The 23,599-nt window shown below is 42.8% G+C and overlaps 1 protein-coding gene across 1 annotated transcript in view; it reads left to right on the top strand.

The window, feature by feature from the left end:
- Nucleotides 1-23,599, top strand: part of Pex1 (peroxisomal biogenesis factor 1) — an 86,943-nt gene that overhangs the window by 33,459 nt on the left and 29,885 nt on the right. The window contains exons 11-13 of the mRNA XM_045160225.1: nucleotides 3,075-3,171; nucleotides 4,957-5,127; nucleotides 10,120-10,274. Of these exons, the coding sequence (XP_045016160.1) occupies nucleotides 3,075-3,171; nucleotides 4,957-5,127; nucleotides 10,120-10,274 (423 nt within the window). The remainder of the gene's footprint in view (nucleotides 1-3,074; nucleotides 3,172-4,956; nucleotides 5,128-10,119; nucleotides 10,275-23,599) is intronic.

Genomic DNA, 23,599 nt, shown 5'->3' with positions numbered 1-23,599 from the left:
GTTAATAGGAGTAGAATATAACAAGCACAGGATTTGCCTCTCCCCTGTTATGTACTTACAGATTGTGGTCTTAAGCAGTTTAAGTTTGTGTCTCATCTGTGTTTATAGGATTAGCCTCACTTAAGAGAGATACAACGTGCACAGGAACAAGTTCTGTACAAATGTGAATTACTGGGGCTGGAGAGATGGCTTAGTGGTTAAGGCATTTTCCTGTAAAGCCAAACAACCCCAGTTCTATTCCCCAGGACCCACGTAAGTCAGATGCACAAGGGGGTGCATGCACCTGGAGTATATTTGCAGTGGCTGGAGGCCCTGGCATGCCCATTCTCTCTCTCTCTCGCTCTCTCTCTCAAGTAAATAAATAAATAAAATTTTTTCTAAAGAATGTGAATTGCTTTGAATCAGGAGAAAAGGCTCTCTGACTAGGCAAATGATGATGCCATGTGGTGTTCATATCCCTACTCTGGTTATTGGTGCTGTTGCAGTTACCATCGCATTGCTAGCACAAAGCACCCAACCAAAAGTGGCTTGTGGGAGGAAGGGAAGGGTTTATTTTGGCTTATAGACCCAACGGGAAGCTCCACGATGGCAGGGAAAACAATGGCATGAGCAGAGGGTGGACATCACCACTGACCAACATCATGTGGACAACAGCAGCAAGAGAATGTGCCAAACACTGGCAAGGAGAAGCTGGCTATAACACTCATAAGCCATCCCCAACAACACACATCCAGGAATTTCCAATTCTCAAATTGTCATTAGCTGGGAGTTACCAGGCATTCAGAACACTTAAACTTATGGAGGACACCTGAATCAAACCACCACAGTCAATCCAATTTTCTATTTTCTTTTTATTATTTTTTAAATTAAATTAATTAATTTATTTGTTTCCCAAGGTAGTGTCTCACTCTAGCTCAGGCTGACCTGGAATTCACTATGTGGTCTCAGGGTGGCCTTGAACTCTTGGTGATCCTCCTATCTCTGCCTCCCTAGTGCTGGGATTAAAGGTGTGCACCATCTTGCCCGGCTCTTCTTTTTTTTTTTTTTTTTTTTTCATATTTGAGTCAGAGAGAGAGAGAGAAGGAGGCAGACAGAGAGTGTGAACATGCGCAGAATGGCCTACAGCCACTACAAATGAACTCCAGACTCATGTGCCATCTTGTGCACCTGGCTTATGTGGGTCCTGGGGAATTAAACCTGGGTCCTTAGGCTTCCCAGGCAAGTGCTGTAATCTCAGCCATCTCTCTAGCCCTGTTTTTATTTTTTTGTGTATGTGTGAGTGGTATGCATGAATATATACATGTTTATATGTGTGTAGGGCACACGTGTGCGTGCAGGTGGATGTGCATGTGCGTACACATACATTTGGAGGCCAAAGGACAACCTTGGGTGTTTTCCTCAGGTGTGCTGTCCACCTCTTTTTAAGACAGGATCTTTCATTGTCCCAAAGCTCACCAATTAGACTAGACTGGTTGATCAATGAGCTCCAGGGTTCCACCTATCTGTACCTCCCTGGTACTAGAATTTCAGGCACTTGCCTCTACACCTGGTAATTACATGGGTCCTGGTGATTGAACTCAGGTCCTTATGCTTGCAAAGCAGGCACTTTGCTAAGTGAGCTATTTCCCCAGGCCAGTATTTATTTCTTTTTGTTTAACTTTATTTTTATTTATTTATTTGAGAAAGAGAGAGAATGGATACACCAGGGCCTCCAGCCACTACAAATGAACACAAGATGCATGTGCCCCCTTGTGCATCTGGCTTATGTTGGTCCTGGAGAGTTGAACCAGGATCCTTTGGCTCTGTAGGCAAACGCCTTAACTACTAAGCCATCTCTCCAGTCCCCAGTATTTATGTATTTCTGTAAGCAGTTACCATCTCATTACAATACCAACCAGAAGCAGCTTATGGGAGGAAAAGATTTACTTCAGGCATATTTTTGTGGAGAACCTTCGTGGCAGAGGAAGCTGGCTCACAACATCACACATCCACAGCAGAGAGAGAGCAGCAAGCATGAGTTAGCTCTCTGTAGCACCTGTGAACACACACTAGGATACACTCATCATCCCTAGCAGTACACCCGCACACACAACCGCTTCTGTTTACAGGCTGTTAAGGTAGACAGAATTGTCTACTCTTACATGAAAAGGCAAGTTGCCCATCCAGCAAAGTGCCTCCCACCCCTGTTCATGCAAGCAATCCTAATGTAACTTGGTAGGTTAAAAAAAGACATGAAAGTAAGATGGGTATTAATGGGGAAGATGAAGGGTATTTGTTAATGGAGGGGGAGGAAGAATAAAACAGGGTAATGGTGGGAAGTGGCATCTTTTAGTGGTTTAAATATTAGTTATATAAACTAGCAAGTTATAGAAATGAATTAAATGTTTATTTTCTATGTGCTGTAATGAACATACGGTGCTTAGCACATTAATAGTTTAAAAAAGCCATATTTTAATAGCACCAGAATTCTATACTGCAACTAGGTTAGTATATAGTTTTTTTATTATTTCGCAAATTTTTAAAATTTATTTGAGAAAGAGGCAGAGAGAGAGAATAGGCACACCAAAGCCTCCAGCCATTGCAAATGAACTCCAGATGCATGCACCACCTTGTGCATCCAGCTTACTTGGGTCCTGGGGAATCGAACATGGGTCCTTTGATGGTGTAGGCAAGTGCCCCAACTGCTAATCCATCTCTCCAGCAAGTATGTATATATATGTATGTATACATACATACATACATACATACATACATACATTTAATATTTTCATTTATCTGAGAGAGAGTGAGAAAGACAGCCACAGAGTATATGGGTATACCAAGACCTCTTGCTGCTACAAACTCTAGACACATATACCACTTTGTGTATCTGGCTTTACATAGATACTGAGGAACTTGAACCCAGGCCAGGTATTTCAAGCAAGTGCCTTTAACGGCTGAGATATCTCCCTTGCCTTTGTATGTAGTTTTTGGCTGGTGAATGATGAGGCTGCATCTGGGTGGTTACCACAATGACAGAAATTGTTTTTATGGTTAAATATATTGAGAGTTCTAATGAAGCAATTGCTTTCCAGGGAAGTGGAAAATCAACATTAGCCAAAGCAATCTGTAAAGAAGCATATGACATATTGGATGCCCATGTGGAGATAGTCGACTGTACAGCTTTGAGAGGTATAAATCTAAAGTTCTATATAAATCCACTTTTTTGGTAGGGAGGAATGTTATTAACATTACTAGATACAGATATCTACTTTTAAATTTTTCGTTGTGCTATTTCTTCATTGAAATGCTTAGAAATTTTAAGTCTGCAGCTTTCTGATTGTGATAAAATTTCTAAAACTTTATTTATTGGAGGCCATTTTTTTCCTAGTCAAAACTCTTTATAAACTTTAGTCCTGGAAATAGCCACTTACACCACTCTGAGAAAGTTATTATTTAAAATATTCTCTATTTCAATCTGCAGACGATCTTTGATTGTGGGAAACTAGTGGAGTAGTTGTGCCCAGGGAGGGTAAGTGGGCAGCTGTGGACAGGTGGATTACAATTTATCATTCAGCACTTCCATACTTCCCAAAGTCTTTAATGTTATGTTAACTACCCAGTTAAAAGGAGATTGGAAAGATTTCACTTTGAACAGTTAATTTGTTCCCTAGATTTCCACTACCATGTAGTCCTAACTAGTCATTATATTTCAGTTTTTTAGCCTGTTATATAAGAAACTTGAGAAATAGGTTTTGAAAACCTAGTACTTCATTTGCCATAAAGGAAATTTTTCTTCCTCCTTGAAGCTTCATGGGAAAAAAAAATTGTTTTTTTGGTTTTTTTCGAGATAGGGTCTCATTCTGGTCCAGGCTGACCTGTAATTAACTATGAAGTCTAAGGGTGGCCTCAAACTCATGGCGATCCTCCTTCCTCTGCCTCCTACGTGCTGGGATTAAAGGTGTGTGCCACCACGCCCTGCATGAAAAAAAAATTTAATTTAGGACTGGGTACAATTGCAGCTCAGTTGATTGAGTGATTTCCTAGTATACATTAAGCCCTGGGTTCAGTCCCTAGCACTGCATACCAGACTTGGAGGTGCATGTCTATAATCCAAGCACTCAGGAGGTAGAGACAAGAGGACTGAAGTTCAAGGTCACCCTTAGCTGCATAGTGAGTTTGAGGCCAGCCTCTGGGATACATAAGACCCTGTCTCAAAAAAAAGGTGGGGGGGGGAAGAGGGGGCTGGAGAGATGGTTTAGCGGTTAAGCACTTGCCTGTGAAGCCTAAGGACCCCAGTTCAAGGCTGGATTTCCCAGGACCCATGTTAGTCAGATGCACAAGGGGGCGCACATGTCTGGAAGTTCATTTGCAGTGGCTGGAGGCCTTGGCGTGCCCATTCTCTCCCTTTCTCTCTCTCTCTGTCTCTCTGCCTCTTTCTGTCTGTTGCTCTCAAATAAGTAAATAAAAAGAAATGAGATTTTTTTAAAAAAAATAGAGCTAAGTAACAATAAACCCTTACATTAACTTACAAATTGAAAAACATCTTGTCTTTGGGAAACTAAACTTTTGTGACTCACTTAGAGCTAATTTGAAGTCAAGTTTGTTATTCAAATATAGCAACTCCAGGACCTCCAGTCAACTGTTTAATGTTTGATTTTTATCTAAACCTTGATCCCTTTTGTTTCCTTTATGTTTTCCCACATCCTATTTTAATTTTATGACTTTATTGAGGGAATCTGAATTTCTCTGTGAGATGAGACTATGATTGATACAGATGAAAGTTATAGTAACATATTCCTTTCCTTAGTGGTAAAATTTGACACTTCAGTGAATCCTTTGAAACTGCCTTATTAATAAAATGTGGATTGAATTTTAATTCTTAAATCTATGTTGAGCTCTTCTAGTGCTTTCAAAGGTGCCTTCTGAAATTTTCCAGCCTTGAAATAACACTGAAACCACATCTTCTGTATTAAGGAAAAAGGCTTGAGAGCATACAAAAAACCCTAGAGGCGGCTTTCATGGAGGCTGCCTGGAGGCAGCCATCTGTTGTTCTCCTTGACGACCTGGACCTCATTGTTGGAGTGACGACTGTTCCTGAACATGAGCACAGCCCAGATACCATGCAGAGCCAGCGGCTTGCACATGGTAACTTGTTCCCTGATGGCTTAGGACCTTTTATCTTTTGTCAGTTAGTATTTTTAGTCTTAATGGCAAATCTACTTTCTTCAGACAGAGAATATTAAATATGTTATATTGTGTATTGCTTTGAGGCCTCTGATGGCCTTTTTTAGTTCTGTGTTAGGAACACAGTAGAGAACGCACTGTGAAAACACTGCAACGTCATGCTCAGTCTTTTGTGGCCTTTCCACCATACCTGAGGTTATTTACAGACATCCTCTTGCTCTTGCTTAGTTATTGAATGTTCTGGGTACAATCTATTCTCACAGTCAAGGAGAGGAAAGAAAACAATTTCAGGGAGCTGGATAGATGGATTAGCTCTTAAAGGTGTTTGCTTGCAAAGCCTAAAAGCCCAGGTTCTATTCCCCAGTACCCATATAAAGCCAGATACACAAAGTGGTGCATGTGTCTGGTGTTTGTTTGCAGTGGCAGGATGTACTGGAGTATCCATACTCACTCATTCTGTCTCTCACTTTCTCTCTCTACCTGCCTTTCTCTCTCTCTCTCAAATAAATAAATAAAAATATATTTATTAATTTTTTGTTTATTTTTATTTATTTATTTGAGAATGACCGAGAGAGAAATAGGCAAATAGAGAGAGAATGGCCATGCCAGGGCCCCCAGCCACTGCAAATGAACTCCAGATGCATGCACCCCCCTGAGCATCTGGATAACATGGGTCCTGGGGAATTAAGCTTCAAACCCCCTTAGGCTTCACAGGCAAGCACTTAACCGCTAAGCCATCTCTTTAGCCCTAAAAAGATTTTTTTATAAGAGAACGCTATTTAAAAAATAAGAACAGGGCTGGAGAGATGGCTTAGCGGTTAAGTGCTTGCCTGTGAAGCCTAAGGACCCTGGTTCGAGGCTCGGTTCCCCAGGTCCCACATTAGCCAGATGCACAAGGGGGCGCACGCGTCTGGAGTTCGTTTGCAGAGGCTTGAAGCCCTGGCGCGCCCATTCTCTCTCTCTCTCCCTCTATCTGTCTTTCTCCCTGTGTCTGTCGCTCTCAAATAAATAAATAAATAAATAAATAAAAATAAGAACAGTTCTAGTACAAAATGCAGGTAGTAATGGTGCACTATGTCTGCAGTGCCCTTTCTGGGAGAGGGCTTTGCACTCTGCATGCAGGCATTCTCCTGGTTTTATGGGCCAGTAAAGCAAAGTGAGAGAGATCAAGTAGCAGGACCAGGGTGAGTGACAAGAAGGCAGCAAGGTTCACTTGCCTAGATGTGTGCACAGGAGCACCTAACCTAACGGGAGGGGCAGATGGGCTAAGGCGTTATCAGGGAAGGCCAGAACTAAGATGAGTCTTGATGGAGAAGTAAAAGTTAATGTGAAGCAATTTCATGTCAATGGAGAAGCAAAGGAAGTATGGTCCACAAGGAAAGGCCCAGAGGTATATGAAGTCATGGAATATTGAGGAGTATGCATTACTGGAACTTAAGAGTGTGAGTGTGAGGAGATGACTGGTGGAGAGGTGAAGCTGGAAAATCTGGCAGCATTGAAGCTGTAGTTGATACAGAATGTAATTAGAATGGCTTTGCTCATTATTGCCTCATTCTGACCTCATAGTTTGAATTCTTTAGCACCTGTGGCAACTAGTGTGGCCCAGCCTTGCCCTGGCTCCTGAACACTGGGCCTGCATTGATCTGGTGTTTAGGGAAGTGCTGCAGGTGTACACCACCAGCACGTCTCCAGTTCTGATCGTCCTGTGCCAGACATTATAAAACCTTGGGTAGGAAGCAGTTATTTAGGAAGTCATGTTAGAAATGTGCTGGCTTTGCATATTAAATAAAACGTAATATGAAAAGATATTTCTTTTCTAACTTTAGAGATGCCTTTTTGTTATTCATTTAATTACTTTATAAGATCCAGGAGTAGAGAACCTCAGTAGTCACTCTTCTGAGCATACAGTCTGAGTTTATAGTACCTTGTACACATCTACTTAATTTATTAGAGACTGGCCTGTATGAATCAGCTTGTTGCAGTCAGGTTCACATTGCTGGCAGAAATCACCTGACCAAGAGCAGCTTGTGAGGGGAAAAAGGCTTATTTTGGCTTAAAGGCCCTCCATGATGGCAGGGGGAAATGATGGCATGAGTGGAGGGTGGACATCACCTCCTGGCCAACATAAGGTGGACAGCAGAAGCAGGAGAGTGTGCCAAACACTGGCAAGGAGAAACTGGCTATAACACCTATAAGCCACCACCCCCCCTGCCCACAACAATACACCACCTCCAGAAGGCATTAATTAGTTTCCAAATCTCTATTAGCTAGGAATCTAGCATTCAGAACATCTAAGTTTATAGGGGACACCTGCATCAAACCATCACATTCCGTCCCTGGTCTGCATAAACTATACATAGATGATATAACCATACATGATGTAAAATACAGTGTTTCAGTCCAACTTTAAAAGTACCCATAGTTTTAATCAAGCCTAATAATGTTCAAATATCCCCATAATCCAAGGACTTTTAACTGAGTCATAATACCAAAAAAAACAAAAAACAAAAAACCATAACGGCACAGAATAAACATGCACACTGCAAAAGATGGCATTGGGCATAGCAAAGAAATATTCAACCAATACAAGATTTTAAAAAAATATTATTTATTTTTTTATTTATGAGAGAGAGAGAATGGGCACACCAAGGCCTCCAGCCACTGCAAATGAACTCCAGATGCATGTGCCCACTTGTGCATCTGGCTTACATGGGTCCTGAAGAGACAAACCAGGATCCTTTGGCTTTGCAGACAAACACCTTAACCACTAAGCCATCTCTCCAGCCCCCCTCCTCCTTTTTTTAAAGTATTGTTTATTTATTTGAGAGGGAGAGTATACAAGATTAAAAACAACCAGGTCAAACATCAAACTCTAGCTCCAAGTCCAATAACTCTAGCCAGTGACAAGTCTCCAATTCTACCCAGCAACAAGTCTCTGAAGTTCCAGTTCCACACCCCCACCCAAGCTAGACTAGGCACAGTCCTGGAAAACTTCATCTGGGGCCAGCAGCTTTCCTTAGCAGACATTTCATGGTCTCAGCATCTTTACTGGGTTTCCACTGCAACGTATGGTCAGTTGATCCTCACAGCTCTGTCGGGTCTCCATGCAGGCAATCCTTAGCAGACCTGCTTCACAGTGTCCATGGCTCTTCCCAAAAAACAAGTTTTGCAAATTCAATGACCCTCTCTTTCCTGCATTTCTTATATTCCATAATACCAGGTGGGGTGCTAATGTGTTAATCCAGTGGGGAATAAAACAGACTTTGAAGAACAGGATACTCCTCAGCATTTGAGCCCATTCAAAAGACTGCATTATGGGGCTGGAGGGATGGCTTAGCCTGCAAAGTCAAAGAACCCAGGTTCAATTCCCTAGGACCCACATAAGCCAGATGCAGAAGGTGGTGTATGTGTCTGGAGTTCATTGCAGCGGCTAGAGGCCCTGGCACACCCATTTTTTCTCTCTCCGCCCCCCTTCTTCTTTCTCTGTCAAATAAATAAAAATAAAAATACATTTTTTAAAAATGCATTCTTTCTGTTGACCCAATGCTGGTCAGCTGGCCCAATCTCAGTGATTGTAATCTTGTATACATTACATTACATTACATTACATTACATTACATTACATTACATTACATTACATTCATTACAACCGAACAGGCAGCAGTTTCATTTTTTTATTTTTTCTGTGTCATATCCCTCTGCTCACACCAGCTCATTTCTACGCAGTGCAACCCTGCACAAGTTCACAAGACACAGGCATAATAGCAAGCTTCTCACACAAACTGCTTCTAGCCCAATCCAGGCAAAGCTCTTTCTCACCCTCATAAGCCAAACCTCACAGTCTGTAGTTCTTACTGCCTTCATGTCTTTCAACTCTGACCAGAATAGTTCATCAAGCTGTACTTACAGCACTGCAAGGCATCTGTTAGGCCAAGTTTTGAATTCTTCCACAGTCTTCTTGAAAATCAGCTCCAAAAGGCCAAAGCCAAACAGCCAGGTTTCAAGCAGTAATGACACCATTCCTCAGTACCAACTTTACTATTACAATCAGGTTTGCATTGCTGGCAGAAGCCACCCAACCAAGAGCATTTTGTGGGGGAAAAAAAAAAAAAAAAAGGTTTATTTTGGCTTACAGACTTAAGGGGGAGCTCTATGGTGGCAGGGGAAAACAATGGCATGAGCAGAGGGTGGACATCACCTCCTGACCAACATCAAGTGGACAACAGCAACAGGATAGTGTGCCAAACACTGGCAAAATACCCATAAATAAAATACCCATAAGCCCACCTACAACAACACACTGCCTCCAGGTGGCGTTAATTCCCAAATCTCATCAGCTGGGAACCTAGCATTCAGAATACCTAAGTTTATGGTGGACACCTGAATCAAATCACCACACAGCTCTTCAAGAGGCAAATCAGTGAATGAATAGATGAATTAGTTTTTTAAAAATGCTTTATTTTTGGGAGCTAGAGAGATGGCTTAGCAGTTGAGGCGCTTGCCTATGAAGCCTAAGGAACCAGGTTCAATTCCCTAGGACACATAAGCCAGATACATAAGGTGGCACATGCATCTGGAGTTCATTTGCAGTGGCTGGAGGCCTTAGTGTGCCTCTTCTCTCCCCCTCCCTCCTTCTGTCTCTCTCTTTCTCTCTCCCTCTGTCTCTTTTAGATAAATAAATAAAATGAGTGCACCAGGGCCTCCAGCCACTGCAAATGAGTTGCAGGCACATGCACTACAATATGCATCTGGCTTACTTGGGTCCTGGAGAGTCAAACCTGTGTCCTTTGGCTTTGCAGGCAAGTGCCTTGACTACTAAGCTATCGTTACAGCCTAATTAATTTTTAAGTGGCATCAAAGAGCTGCTCAGTCTTAAAGTTCAAAATTAGCAGAATTTTAACCTTTCATGTTTTTTTCTGAGCTTACACTGTGTTGCTTGTTGCTTAATTCCAGCCTTGAACGATATGATCAAAGAGTTCATTTCCATGGGAAGTTTGGTTGCACTGGTTGCCACGAGCCAGTTTCAACATACTCTACACCCCTCACTTGTCTCTGCTCAAGGAGTTCACTTATTTCAGTGTATTCAACACATTCAGCCTCCTAATCAGGTAATATGCTACTTACTGACATATGTCCCATTTTTCCCAGTTAGGGACAAGGTCTTATGTACCTCAAATTGTCCTTGAATTTGCTGTGTAGCCAAGAATAATTTTGATGTCCCAATCCTCTTGATCCACCTTTCAAGTTCTAGGATTATAAGCATGCATGACCACACCAAACATGCTTTATAGAAATTGTTTTTTATTTCTATTTGTTTTCATGTATGTTTGTAAATAGTGTATGTTGTATGTGTGTGCACAGATGTGCATGCCCTGTGCACATGCACAGAGGCCAAAGGAGACTAGTGTCCTTCTCTCTCACTTTTCTGCTTTCTTTTAAGACATACCCTCTCACTGAACTTGGAGCTGATGATATTTGGAGTCCCAGCAATTCTTCTTTCTCCATCGTGCTTGGGACTGAGGTTATAGGCATGCATGGTTAAGACTAGCTTTAAAAAAATTATTATTATTATTATTTATCCATTTTTTGAGAGAGAGAGTAAGGTAGAGCAAATGGGTGCATGAGGGCATCCTGCCACTGCAGACAAACTCCAGATGCATATGCCACTATGTGTACCTGGCTTGCATGGGTAATGGGGAATCGAACCTGGGTTCCTAGGTTTCACAGGCAAGTGCTGTTAAGCCATTTCTCCAGCCCCACACCTGGCTTTTTATGTATGTTCTGGGGATTGAACTCAGGTGCTCGTGCTTATGCAATAAGCACTCATACCTACTGGATCATCTCCCCTGCTTCTATTTTTAATTTTTTTATATTTTAATTATTCATTTATTTGAGAGAGAGGAGACAGATAAAGAAAGTCTTTTTCCATTCCTATATCATGGAAAGTACTTCCTAAATTTTCTTCCAGTAGTATTCGAGTTTCTGGTCTTATATTGAGGTCTTTGATCCATTTGGATTTGATTGCAGTGCATGGTGAAATGTGTGGATCAAGTTTCAGTTTCCTGCATGTGGTTATCCAGTTGGTCCAGCACCATTTGTTGAAGATGCTGTCTTTTTTCCATCCTATATTGTTCAGGCCTTTGTCGAATATCAAGTAGCTATAGTTGCTTGACCCAAAGCCTGGGTCCTCAAGTCTATTCCATTGGTCTGTACTCCTGTTTTTATGCCAGTACCATACTGTTTTTATTACTATGGCTTTGCAATATAGCTTTAGATCAGGTATGGTGATGCCACCAGAGGTATTTCTTTTGCTGAGGATATGTTTGGATGCCCCCGACCTGCGGGGCCAATATTACGCAGGGTGGTCGAGGAGGGCTGCAACCTGTAAAGAACGGGCGGAAAAGAAGAAGGAGACCAAGCAGAGGTTTTGTCAAGGTCTCGTTTAATGTTGGATTTTTAGCTCTTTTATAATCAACCAGCAAGCAGGGGGGCACAAGGAAAGGAGGAGATAAGGCCACCTGGCCGTAATCTTCTGGAACAGCCTGTGGCTTCTCTCGGATTGTAACATCTTGTAACATTTCTCAGAGCAGTCGTTTATTCTCACGGGAGGAGCCGCACAAGGGCTGCTTTTCTTTTTGTCCCAGGGCAGCCAGGTCATGGTCTCTGACATTTCCTCCCTCTTTGTATAATTGAAATGGGCGAAGTACCCTGTCTTAGGCTATATGGCATGCTTCCAATCCCAGCACCAGTTACTGAAGATGGCCCGCCTGTCTTAAACTATGAGGACTGCTTCCACTCCTGGATCCACAATAATCCCGTCATTGGCTGCGATCACAGCTCATGGAAGGTGATCCACCTGTCCTAGGCTACGTGGATGGCCTCCAGGGAATGGGCCCTACAATATTCTCATCTCTGGCTGTGGCCATAGCTTAGCGGTGTGCCCCTGGGCTTGGTACCATAATAATCCCATCATTGGGAGCCTCGCAGCCATTTAGGGAATTGAAACCATGACCTGTTGTTAGCCAAGGGAGAAAAATCAAGTCGGTCTGAAGGAGAGCCGAGGGGTGTCTCATCTGTTTGGCCCTCTTCTTCTTGTAGCTGCAATCTGTGGTAAAGGACAGACAACAAATTTCTGGTGGCAGAATCAATCTGTTCTTTGACAAAAGAAGTTAGTCGTTTAAATGCCCAAGGTCCAAAGGAAAGAAGAAGGAGGAGTCCTATGAAGGGACCAAGAATAGAGGGGAGTAATGTAGAAAACAGAGGAGAAGTGGAGAACCAGTTTTGGTACCATGACTCCTGCTTTTCTCAGTTACGCTTTCGTTCCTCCAAACTGGAACAAACCTTGTCAATACTATTTTGAACTAGGCCAGTTTTGTCCACATAAAAACAACATTCTTCCTTAAGTGCAGCACAGAGTCCCCCCTCTTGTAGAAGGACTAGGTCTAGCCCACGTCTGTTTTGGAGGACTACTTCAGACAAAGATACCATAGAGTCCTTTAAGTCTTGAAGATCCTTTTGTAATTCCTGTAAGTCCTTATCTACTGCCAAAGAGAGTTGATTAAATTGTTGTTGGGAGGTGACTAATGAAGCGATGCCTGTGCCTGCTCCAGTGGCACCCAGCCCCAGAATAACAGCAAGAGTGATGGCAGTGATAGCTCCCGTTTGGCACGTGACGGAGATGTTCCTCCCTCCCAAAAATGGAGGAACTCATCTTTGGAATGTATTGTTAGCTTAGGGAAGAGTTGTACAAGGACACAATAATCTTTGTGAGCTAAGAAGGTGGAAGTTACAACGTAAGGAGTGAGACCAGTAGAGCATGCAAAGTAAGTGCCAGCAGGGGCAACAATATAGAGAAAGCTAGAGTTAACAACATGAGTGAGATTGCAGGTTGTTTGAAGCTCTATAGGGGGAAGCATGGATGGACCCAGGAGGCACATCCCGCACCCAGATACCTCGGCGACCGTGAGGCCAACCCCATCTTGCCGTTGCCACCGTAATGCCATGGTGTCATTGGTCACAGTTAGTTCTGCATATAAGGCTATCCCTTCATAAAAAGGGGGTCGGGGTGAATAATATACCCAGCATTCCTGAAATTCAGATACATTGGTCTGATGTATGGCCTCTATAGAGGCATTAACCATGGTCAGAATAAGGTCTGCCGATGAAGGTGACCCTAGTGGTAAGGTAGGTTGGAACAGGGTGATGCTGGTGACAGCTTGTGGGGTTGGGGGAGACGGAGGGATTTTTTTCTTTGCTTGATTGGGAGGGGGTTGATAAAGAACGGGATTTGGTCCTATTGCAACCTTAGAGAACTGAGGGGGTGTTTTAAGAAGTTTAATTTTAAAAGTAAGGCCGAGGTCTGTCCCTGAGACATATAACCTAAGGCCCCACTCAAAGCCTCTGTTATTTTCCCATTGTACCTTTTTTCCTTTTTCTGTAAAAGATATCAGGATGGGGTTGCACCAATTGTTACATTTTTCCTGGGGAAGTACTATAAGTCCTCCCTGTCCCCCAAGGGAGGTCATGGGTAAGTCTTTTTCTTCTGTTGGACTTTTTCTTTTCACTGTAATATAGTCCCATGAAGAGGAGGGATGCCAGTACCCGTCTCCAGTAGTCTCACATCGCCAGGAGGCACAAAAATAATCTTTATTATAGCCGCAATAATTTGATGTTCTTGGCCTATGGGAGGGTCCGGGGCAGACATAAATTGGGGCCGTGGTGAGAAGGGTTCTATCAACCGTGTTGCCACACCCATACTGGGGAAGATATTGATTTCCAGTATTTATAGGCTTGCTTTGTGGCCATAAATGGTCGGGGGTGCCCCACTGTGGGTTGGCTCCTAGGGCAAGGGCACATAGGTCTACTTCGAGAGGGGGCCAGGGAATTGGGTGACTTACCTGGGAGGTGGCGTTAACAATGTCATTGGCTTGGTTTATTATTTGCCACGTATAGTTGAATACCTGATATGTTGTCTTTGTGGCATTAGTCGATGGATGTAAGGTTATCAATAGCAGAACCAGTACCTCAGTAGTTGCCATAGTTTTGACTTTCCTGTAACAGAGCAATTAAGGGACTTCTCAGGGTTTTTCCCTGGGTGGGTTATATAGCTTTATGAGTCTTTCAGGTAGCCACCTGGCATTGTTAGTTTGTGTGTCATAGACACATGCGTGTCCTTTGCCCCAAATAAGCACAGGGTCGGGTCCCTGCCATTTGAGTGTCAGGGGGTCCTTCCAAAGGGCTTGTGCATACTTATCAATAGTGGAGGGGTGCCACAGACGGTCTGCAGCAGATCTTCCTTCTTGATCTAATGTAAGAAAATTTATTACAAATAGTGCATGATTAAGCAGATTTTTATAGTTTCCTGTAAGTGGGTATAGTATTCCCCCACTTGACTATAGTTTGGTAATGGTATTTTTGAGAGTTTGATGAGCTCTTTCAACAATTCCTTGTCCTTGTGGATTATAGGAAATGCCTGTGATGTGTCTGATGCCGAGCTGTGAGCAAAATTGTTTAAATGTGTTACTTGTGTACCTGGGCCCATTATCTGTCTTTATTGTTTTAGGTTGAGGGAGGACCATTAGACAAGTGAGAACATGATTAATAACATTTTTTGTGGCCTCTCCAGATTGGAGGGAAGCAAAGATAAATCCACTATATGTATCAATGGTGACATGGATAAACTTTAGTTTGCCAAAGGCTGGCATGTGGGTAACATCCATTTGCCATAGTTCCCCAGGAATAAGCCCGTGGGGATTTACGCCCAAATGTGCCTCAGGTAAGAAGGTTAAACATCCTTTGCATTGATGGACTATTTGTCTGGCTTGTTCCCTAGTGATGTGGAATTTTTGCCTAAGTGTCTGAGAATTGAGATGGTGTAAATTATGGGCGGCCTGTGCTTGTTGTAGGGGGTCCGGTGACTTAAGGTCAGGATTCTGCATGAGGCCTATAAGTTGTGTGGCTTGGTCCACCTGTCTATTGCCTTGAGTCAGGGGTCCTGGCAACCCAGTGTGGGCCCTTATGTGTCCTATAAAAAAGGGGTGGATACGGTTATGAAGGAGAGACTGGAGAGTGGAAAACAGGGGGGCGGCGTTGGTTGTGGGCTTAATATAGGGGGCTGTTTCTAAGAGGGGAACAGAGTAGGCTAGATATGAGCTGTCAGTGTACAGATTAAAAGGTGAATGTGGTAAGACCATAAAGACTTCAATAATGGCTTGTAAATCAACTAATTGAGCTGAGGAATATGGTGTAATCAGTGGAGTTACTTTACCATTAATAGAATAAGCGGCCCTGGCATTGGAAGAGCCATCAGTAAAGACCAGATCAGCACCCAGAATTGGAAGATGTTTGGTAATATTTGGAAAAATAATAGGTGTTTTATGTAGAAATTGGATTAATTTGTCTGGTGAGTAATGATTATCCATCCTTCCCTGGAAGGACACACAACTTATTGCCCATTGATCATCATTCTGAAGTAACCAGGGATACTTGGGATATATTGTATGGGGTTATTATGACTTCTGGATCCTTTCCAAATAGTTTTCGAGATTGTTCCCTCCCCAAGCAAATCAATTGTGCTACTAAGGACGTATAGGTGGGGAGGACCTTGGGAGGGGTGGCAGGTAAATGAACCCATAAAAGGGGGTTGCCTTGCCAGAAGAGTGCGGAAGGAGAAAAGGGGGTAGGGAGGATTATGAAATGTAAAGGCTTGTCAGGGGAAAAATAGGTAATGAACTGGGCAGAGATAGCTTGCTCCACCAGACCCAAGGCATTAATGGCTTCTGGGGTAAAATGTCAAGGGGAGGATCAGTTTCTCCTTTAAGGAGATCAAACAGAGGTCTTAATTCACCAGTGGTTAGATGTAAATAGGGGCGTAGCCAGTTGATCTCCCCTAGGAGTCGCTGGAAGTCATTTAAGGTATGAAAGGAGTCTCTTCTTAGTTGTATCTTTTGAGAGACAATCTTATGTGGAAATAATTCAAAGCCTAGAAATAAATGGGGGGAATTTATCTGAACCTTATCGGGAGAAATTTGGAGGCCTCTCTGTTGTAAAGCTTTTATAAGCTGTTGTGAAACAGCATGAAGTTGGGAGGCATCAGGTCCTGCTAGTAAAATATCATCCATATAATGAATAATATAGAGAGAAGGCCAACGGAGGCGAAATGGATCAATGGTTTGGGCGACATATTTTTGACAGAGCGTAGGGCTATTAGCCATACCTTGAGGTAGGACTCTCCATTGAAATCTAGGCATAGGTCCAACAAAGTTAGTAACAGGAAGGCTGAAGGCAAAGCATTTACAGTCTTCTGGGTGTAGGGGAATGGAGAAAAAGCAATCCTTGAGATCAATGACTATTTTTTGGTACCCTTTAGGAATAGCCACAGGGGAGGGCAAGCCTGGCTGTAGAGCCCCCTTGGGGACCATAATTTTATTAATTTCCCTGAGATCTTGGAGTAGTCTCCATTTTCCTGTCTTTTTTTGTATAACAAAAATGGGAGTATTCCATGGGGAAGTAGATGGCTCGATATGACCAGCGGCTAACTGTTCCTGCACTAACTGTGTAGCCGCAGCCAACTTGACTGAGGAGAGGGGCCATTGATCTACCCAAACAGGAGAGTCATTCTTCCAAGTGATTTTATCTGCCTGCTGTGCAGGAGGTGCAATGGCCCTTAAGAAAAATGGTGATACCCTAAGCCTGAGCGAGTAGGTCTTTGTTGCTGAATAATAGGCTGCATAATGCCTTGATTATTTTTTCCTAGTCCTGTCCCTGGTATAAAGCCCTGAGATAGCATTTGATGAGTGATTGTCTTATTTGGGCTGTAAATAATGACCTTCATTTGGTCTAGTATATCACGCCCCCACAAATTTATAGGCAAGCCATCAACCACAAACGGTTTGACTGTCCCTGAGTTTCCTTCTTGATCTTCCCATGTTAGAAATTTAGAGCTCTGTAAAGTGTTCTGAGATTGACCAATTCCTTGTAAGTGGGTGACAGAGGACTGAAGAGGCCAAGCTGAGGGCCAATGATCTTTTGAAATTACAGTGGCACCGGCTCCTGTATCAATGATGCCTAGAAACCATTTTTTATCTAGTTGGAGGTGAAGGATGGTCACGGGTGATAGCCTGGACCCAGTAGATATCAGAGGAGTCCGGGTTGGTGTCTCCATGAGGCCCATGAAGGGCAGGGCCACTGGTCTGTAAGGGTAGGGGAAGGGCTTGTGCCACTCTTTGGCCCCTGGATATAACTAAAGGTCCCAGGGTGGCATTGGCCAGGATTTTTATTTCCCCTGTATAATCTTTGTCCACGACAGAAGGGTGAATAGTAAGTCCCTTAAGAGTGGAGGATGCCCTCCCCAAGATTAAAAAGAACATATCAGGAGGGGGGGGGTCCAAAGGCTCCTGTAGGGAGGATTTGGATTCCATCCTCAGGTGTTAATATTGTATTGGTGGAGGCACACAAGTCCAATCCTGCGCTTCCTGCTGTGGCTCGATAGAGGTGGGAGGTGGGTGGAGTTGAGGGGGGTGAGGGGACTGAGGAGTCGGATACAGAGGGGTGGGCTGCTGACTGTTCCCCGAGGCCGGCAGGAAACAGATGGGTTGAGGGGCCCGGGGCTGGCCCCTCAGCCCGTTTCCCTGGAGAGGAGGTAGGGGGTTTCCTGAGATATCTGTCTTGGAACGGCAGGTATTGGCCCAGTGTTTGCCCTTTTTACAACGAGGGCAAGGAATAGCAGGTTGGAGGGGCCGTGTTTGTGGCCCTGCGGACTGCAAGGGGGTTATGGCTGTCTTGTTAGAATTATTGGGGCATTGTCTGGAAAAGTGCCCAATTTGGCCGCATTTAAAGCAGGCTTTGTTGGAAAAGGGTTGCTGAATAGTGGCCCCAATCGCAAGATTGACAGCTTGGGAAATTTTGTGGGTGAAGGTATCAACATCTTTGCAAAGTTGAATCATGTCCTCAAGAGAGGCTGTTCTAACTTTGCCACGCAGGACTGACCTGCAAGCTGAGTTTGCATTTTCATAAGCTAATTGTTTTAGGAATTTAGATTCGGCGCCTCCTGGGCCGAGAATACATTCTGCTGCTTCAGTGAGTCTGGCCACAAAATCAGTATAATTTTCTTGGGTACCTTGGGTGATTTTTGACAAGGGGGAGGTAACCGAGCCCCGTGTAGGGATCATACGCCAGGCAGCAAGAGCTGCATTAGCGATTTGCGCCAGAGGCCGAAGGGGAATCATGGTCTTCTAATGGGGCATCTGAAGAAGAAATTTGGGGCATGGCGGTGGAGGGCGTAAGCACCGGAAAAGCCAGGGAACACCGCAGGGCGGGAGTTTTTTTAGTGGTCTTTGTCGCAGTTAAACTTGGGGATTTAAATATGGTCTCCTTAATTGAAGCTTGTAAAGAGCTTAAATCTGTAGATAATTGAGCAAACTCTTTTTGAAGCTTAAGCACATCCCGTAACTCAGCTATCTGTTTAGTTCTTTGGTGCCAGTCAGGGTAGAGGGGTGGAGCCCTGGAGGTAGCAGAGTGGGTGCACGAAGCTGGGACGGGTAAGGGGGCGGTCTGAAAGGAGGGGCCGATGCAGCGGGAGGCCAGTCGGGATTGTGGTACTTAGCAGCCTCCTCCTCAAGGGAAGCAGCGTCACCCAGATCGAGTGGCTCGGGATCGCAGTTCTTTGAAAAAACTGGGTTAATGAGGGGTGTACACCGAGAAGTAGTTTCGGGGGAATAGGCTCAGGTAAGGGCGGATATAACTTTTTTATTGTTCGGGGAGCACCAGAGTTATTGGAGTTAGAACCTATATCGATAATGACTGACGGGCAAGGGGATTTCTCAGGAGGAGAAGAAAGCGAAACTAAAGAAACGCCGCGCGAGAGAGGGCGGAGGCAGTATTCAGCGACAGAAAGGAGTTGTTGTTTATCTGGATCTGAATGCGCTTCTTCCACTGTGTCTCTTATGAGTCCCTAGTAGGAGAAAATTGTTGAGGGAACGGAATCAGGTCCTTCCTCTAGAATACGGCAATTTAGGTCTTTACCAACCTTTTGCCATTTTTCAGGATGAATATCAGGACCAGAAATAATGAACCAGGGACACTGGACAATGCCAATGAAAACAAAAACATTAACAAGGTCCTTTTTCTTAACTCTAATTCCTCTTTCCCTGAGTGAGCTCTTTAAATCCTTAAGAAAAAGAGCCTCTTTACTAAGTTTTTGGCCCATTCTGAAAATCGGACGAGAATGAAAAGTAAGGATCCTGACTTATACTGAGCCATGGCCGAATCGCGAGCGATGAAAAGGCAGGCACACCAAACTGTCCCTCGGCGTCCTGAGGAGATCTCCAGCGCTGTTAGTCATCCAGTTGGAGACCTGTGCCTCGAGCCCCACGATTGGGCGCCACTTGCCCCTGACCTGCAGGGCCAATATTACGTGGGGTGGTCGAAGAGGGCTGCAACCTGTAAAGAACGGGAGGAAAAGAAGAAGGAGACCAAGCAGAGGTTTTGTCAAGGTCTCATTTAATGTTGGATTTTTTAGCTCTTTTATAATCAACCAGCAAGCAGGGGGATCAAGCAGGGGGGCACAAGGAAAGGAGGAGATAAGGCCACCTGGCCGTAATCTTCTGGAACAGCCTGTGGCTTCTCTCGGATTGTAACATCTTGTAACATTTCTCAGAGCAGTCGTTTATTCTCACGGGAGGAGCCGCACAAGGGCTGCTTTTCTTTTTGTCCCAGGGCAGCCAGGTCATGGTCTCTGACATTTGGATATGTGAGGCCTTCTGCCTTTCCATATGAAATTTGAGATCATTTTTTCTATCTTTGTTAAGAACACTGTAGGTATTTTAATTGGAATTACATTAAATCTGTATATTGCCTTTGGTAGGATTGTCATCTTCACAATGTTAATTCTGCCTATCCAGGAGCACGGGAGGTCTTTCCATTTTCTCAAGTCCTCCTCGATTTCTTTTTTGAGTGTTTTTATGTTTTCGTTGTATAGATCTTTCACTTCCTTGGTTAACGTTATTCCAAGGTATTTTTTTGTTGTTGTTGCTATTGAAAATGGGACTATGTCCCTTATTTCTTTCTCTGTATCTTTGTCATTTGCATATAGAAATGCTACTGTTTTTTGTGCATTGATTTTGTATCCTGCTACTTTGCTATAGGAGTTAATCACCTTCAGGAGTTTTGGGATGGAGTCTCTCGGGTCTCTTACATATACAATCATATCATCAGCGAATAGAGCTAACTTAACTTCTTCCTTTCCAAATTGTATTCATTTTATTTCCTTCTCCTGTCTTATTGCTTGAGCAAGGACTTCCAGTACTATATTGAAAAGCAGAGGTGAGAAAGAACAACCCTGTCTTATTCCTGATCTTAATGGGAATTCCTCCAGTCTCTCTCCATTAAGTATTATTTGGGCCTTCAGAGCTTTGTATATTGCCTTTATTATGTTAAGATATGTACCAACTATGCCAATTCTCTCCAATGTTTTGATTATGAAGTGATGTTGTATCTTGTCAAAGGCCTTTTTTGCATCTATTGAAATGATCATGTGGTTTTTATGTTTAAGCTTGTTTATGTGGTGTATTACATTGACAGATTTTCATATGTTGAACCACCCTTGTGTTCTTGGGGTGAATCCCACTTGGTCAAGGTGGATGATACTTTTGATGTGTTGTTGGATTTGGTTTGCGAGTATTTTGTTCAGGATCTTTGCATCTAAGTTCATTAGGGAAATAGACTGGTAGTTTTCTTTTCTTGTGGCATCCCTGCCTGGTTTTGGCATTAGGGTGATACTAGCTTCATAGAAGGAGTTGGGTAGCTTTCCCTGTTCTTCAATTGTGTGGCACAGTTTAAGGAAGATTGGTTTGAGTTCTTCCATGAAGGTTTGATAGAATTCAGCTGAGAAGCCATCTGGTCCTGGACTCTTCTTTTGGGGGAGGTTTTTTATTACTTTTTCAATCTCCATGAGTGTAATGGATTCATATAGGTGATTAATCTGCTCTGAGTTTAGCTTTGATAGATGGTATGCATCCAGGAATTTATTCATCTCCTCCACATTTTCCAGTTTTTTGGAGTAAAGGTTTTTGAAATAAGTCCTGATGATTCTCCCAATTTCACTTGTGTCTGTTGTGATCTATCTGTTTTCATTTTGAATTTTGTTAATTTGGAGTCTCTCCTTTTTTTGCTTGATCATATTGGCCAGGGGTTTGTCAATCTTGTTTATTTTTTCAAAACAACAGCTCTTTGTTTTGTCAATTGCCTTAATTGTTTCCTTGGTTTCCAATTCATTAATTTCTGCTCTGATTTTAATTATTTCCTTCCTTCTGGAGCTCTTCGGGTTGGATTTTTCTTGTTTTTCCATTGCCATTAGGTGGATGGTTAGGTTATTGATTTGGGATCTTTCTGTCTTTTTTATGAAGGCATTGAGTGCTATGAATTTTCCCTTGAGGACTGCCTTCATTGTGACCCATAAGTTTTGGTATGATGTGTTCTCATTGTCATTCAATTCCAGGAATTTTGCAATTTCATTTTTTATTTCATCTACTATCCATTTATTGTTTAAGAGTGTGCTATTCAGTTTCCAGGTGCCATTGGGATTTTTGGTGGGTCTTTTGTTGTTGATTTCTAGCAATATAGCATTGTGCTCTGATATCATGCAGGGAATTTTGTCAGTTTTCCTAAATATTTGGAGGCAGTCTTTGTGACCCAGTATATGGTCTATTTTAGAGACTGTTCCATGGCTGCTGAGAAGAATGTGTAGTCTGTGGATTTGGGGTGGAAAGTTCTGTAGATGTCCATTAGGTCTAGGTGATCTATGGTTTTGTTGAGCTCTCTTACTTCCCTGTTGAGTTTCTGTTTGGATGATCTGTCTATTATTGATAATGGTGTATTGAAGTCCCCAGCTATGATGGTGTTGGTGGTTATTTCTGTTTTATTGTCAAGTAGGTTTTGTTTTATGAACTGTGGTGTCCCTGTGTTTGGTGCATACAGATTTATGATTGTAATATCCTCTTGATGGATCATTCCCTTGATAAGTAGGAAGTGGCCTTCTTTGTCTTTTTTGATTACTTTTGGTTTGAAATCTATTTTATCTGATATTAATATAGCTACTCCTGCTTGTTTCTTATTCCCATTTGCTTGGAATATTGTTTTCCACCCTTTCACCCTGAGGAGGCGTCTGTCTTTAGTGGCAAGTGGGTTTCTTGAAGGCAGTACATTGAAGGGTCTAAGTTTTTGATCCACCCTTTTAGCTTGTGTCTCTTGATGGGTGAATTAAGGCCTTTAATATTTAGGGTAATGACTATGAGATTTGATTTGATCCCTGCCATATTGTGATGGTAGATGTGTGTTGGTGTTTTCATGGGCTTTGATTTTTTTTGTGCCTACTCTGAGTTTGGTTATTGTGATCTGCTTCTGGTAGGCATTTGGTTATTTGTTTCTTCTCTGTGGAGAATTTCCTGAAATACTCTCTGTAGGATTGGTTTTGTGTTCATATAAGTTAAAGCTGAGTTTTGTCATGGAAAGTTTTTCTTTCACCATCTATTATGAGGGATACTTTTGCCGGGTAGAGTAGTTTGGGTTGGAAGCCATAGGTTCTTAGATTTTGGAGTGTTTCATTCCAGGCCCTTCTAGCTTTCAATTATTTTGTTAAATAAATTCTCCATGCTTTTGGTCTGAAATTCTTCTCCTTTTGGTATTCCAATGATTCTTTTATTAGGACGTTTAAGTGTATCCCACAATTCCCTCATGTTCTATTTACAGGAACTTTTGAACTTACTGAAGTCTTTGAACTCTCCAACTGTTTCTTCCATCTTGTCTTCCAGATCAGAGTTTCTCCACTTCACTGACAGTATTCTTGAGAGCCTCTAGAGAGTTTTGGACTTGTTCAATTAAGTTTGCATTTTCTACTACTTTTTTTTTTTTTGGTCATTTTTTATTTATTTATTTGAGAGCGACAGACAGAGAGAAAGACAGAGGAAGAGGGAGAGAATGGGCGCGCCAGGGCTTCCAGCCCCTGCAAACGAACTCCAGACACGTGCGCCCCCTTGTGCATCTGGCTAATGTGGGACCTGGGGAACTGAGCCTCGAACCGGGGTCCTTACGCTTCACAGGCAAGCGCTTAACCGCTAAGCCATCTCTCCAGCCCTCTACTACTTTTCTATGTATTATTTCCATTGCTCTGTCAATCTCCCTTTTCACATCATTTTCTGATTTTCTTGATGATTCTTAGAATTTTTTTAATAAAGAAGTCAGTTTAATGCTTCTAGTGATATTAAGGATTGTTAAAAACAACATTAGCACATTTTGTGGTTGATGCACAAGTTATTATTTTTTAATATGTTTATATGTGTCCATATGGGTGGGGTGCACATGCATGTGTGTCATGTAAAGGCCTGTTGTTCCTAAGGAAAAGCGTCCACCTTGTTTGTTGGTTGATTTGAGACAGGGT

This window comes from Jaculus jaculus, chromosome 10 (genome assembly GCF_020740685.1).
Source record: "Jaculus jaculus isolate mJacJac1 chromosome 10, mJacJac1.mat.Y.cur, whole genome shotgun sequence".
Classification (NCBI taxonomy): domain Eukaryota; kingdom Metazoa; phylum Chordata; class Mammalia; order Rodentia; family Dipodidae; genus Jaculus; species Jaculus jaculus.
This window is presented reverse-complemented; position numbering and strand designations above follow the sequence as displayed.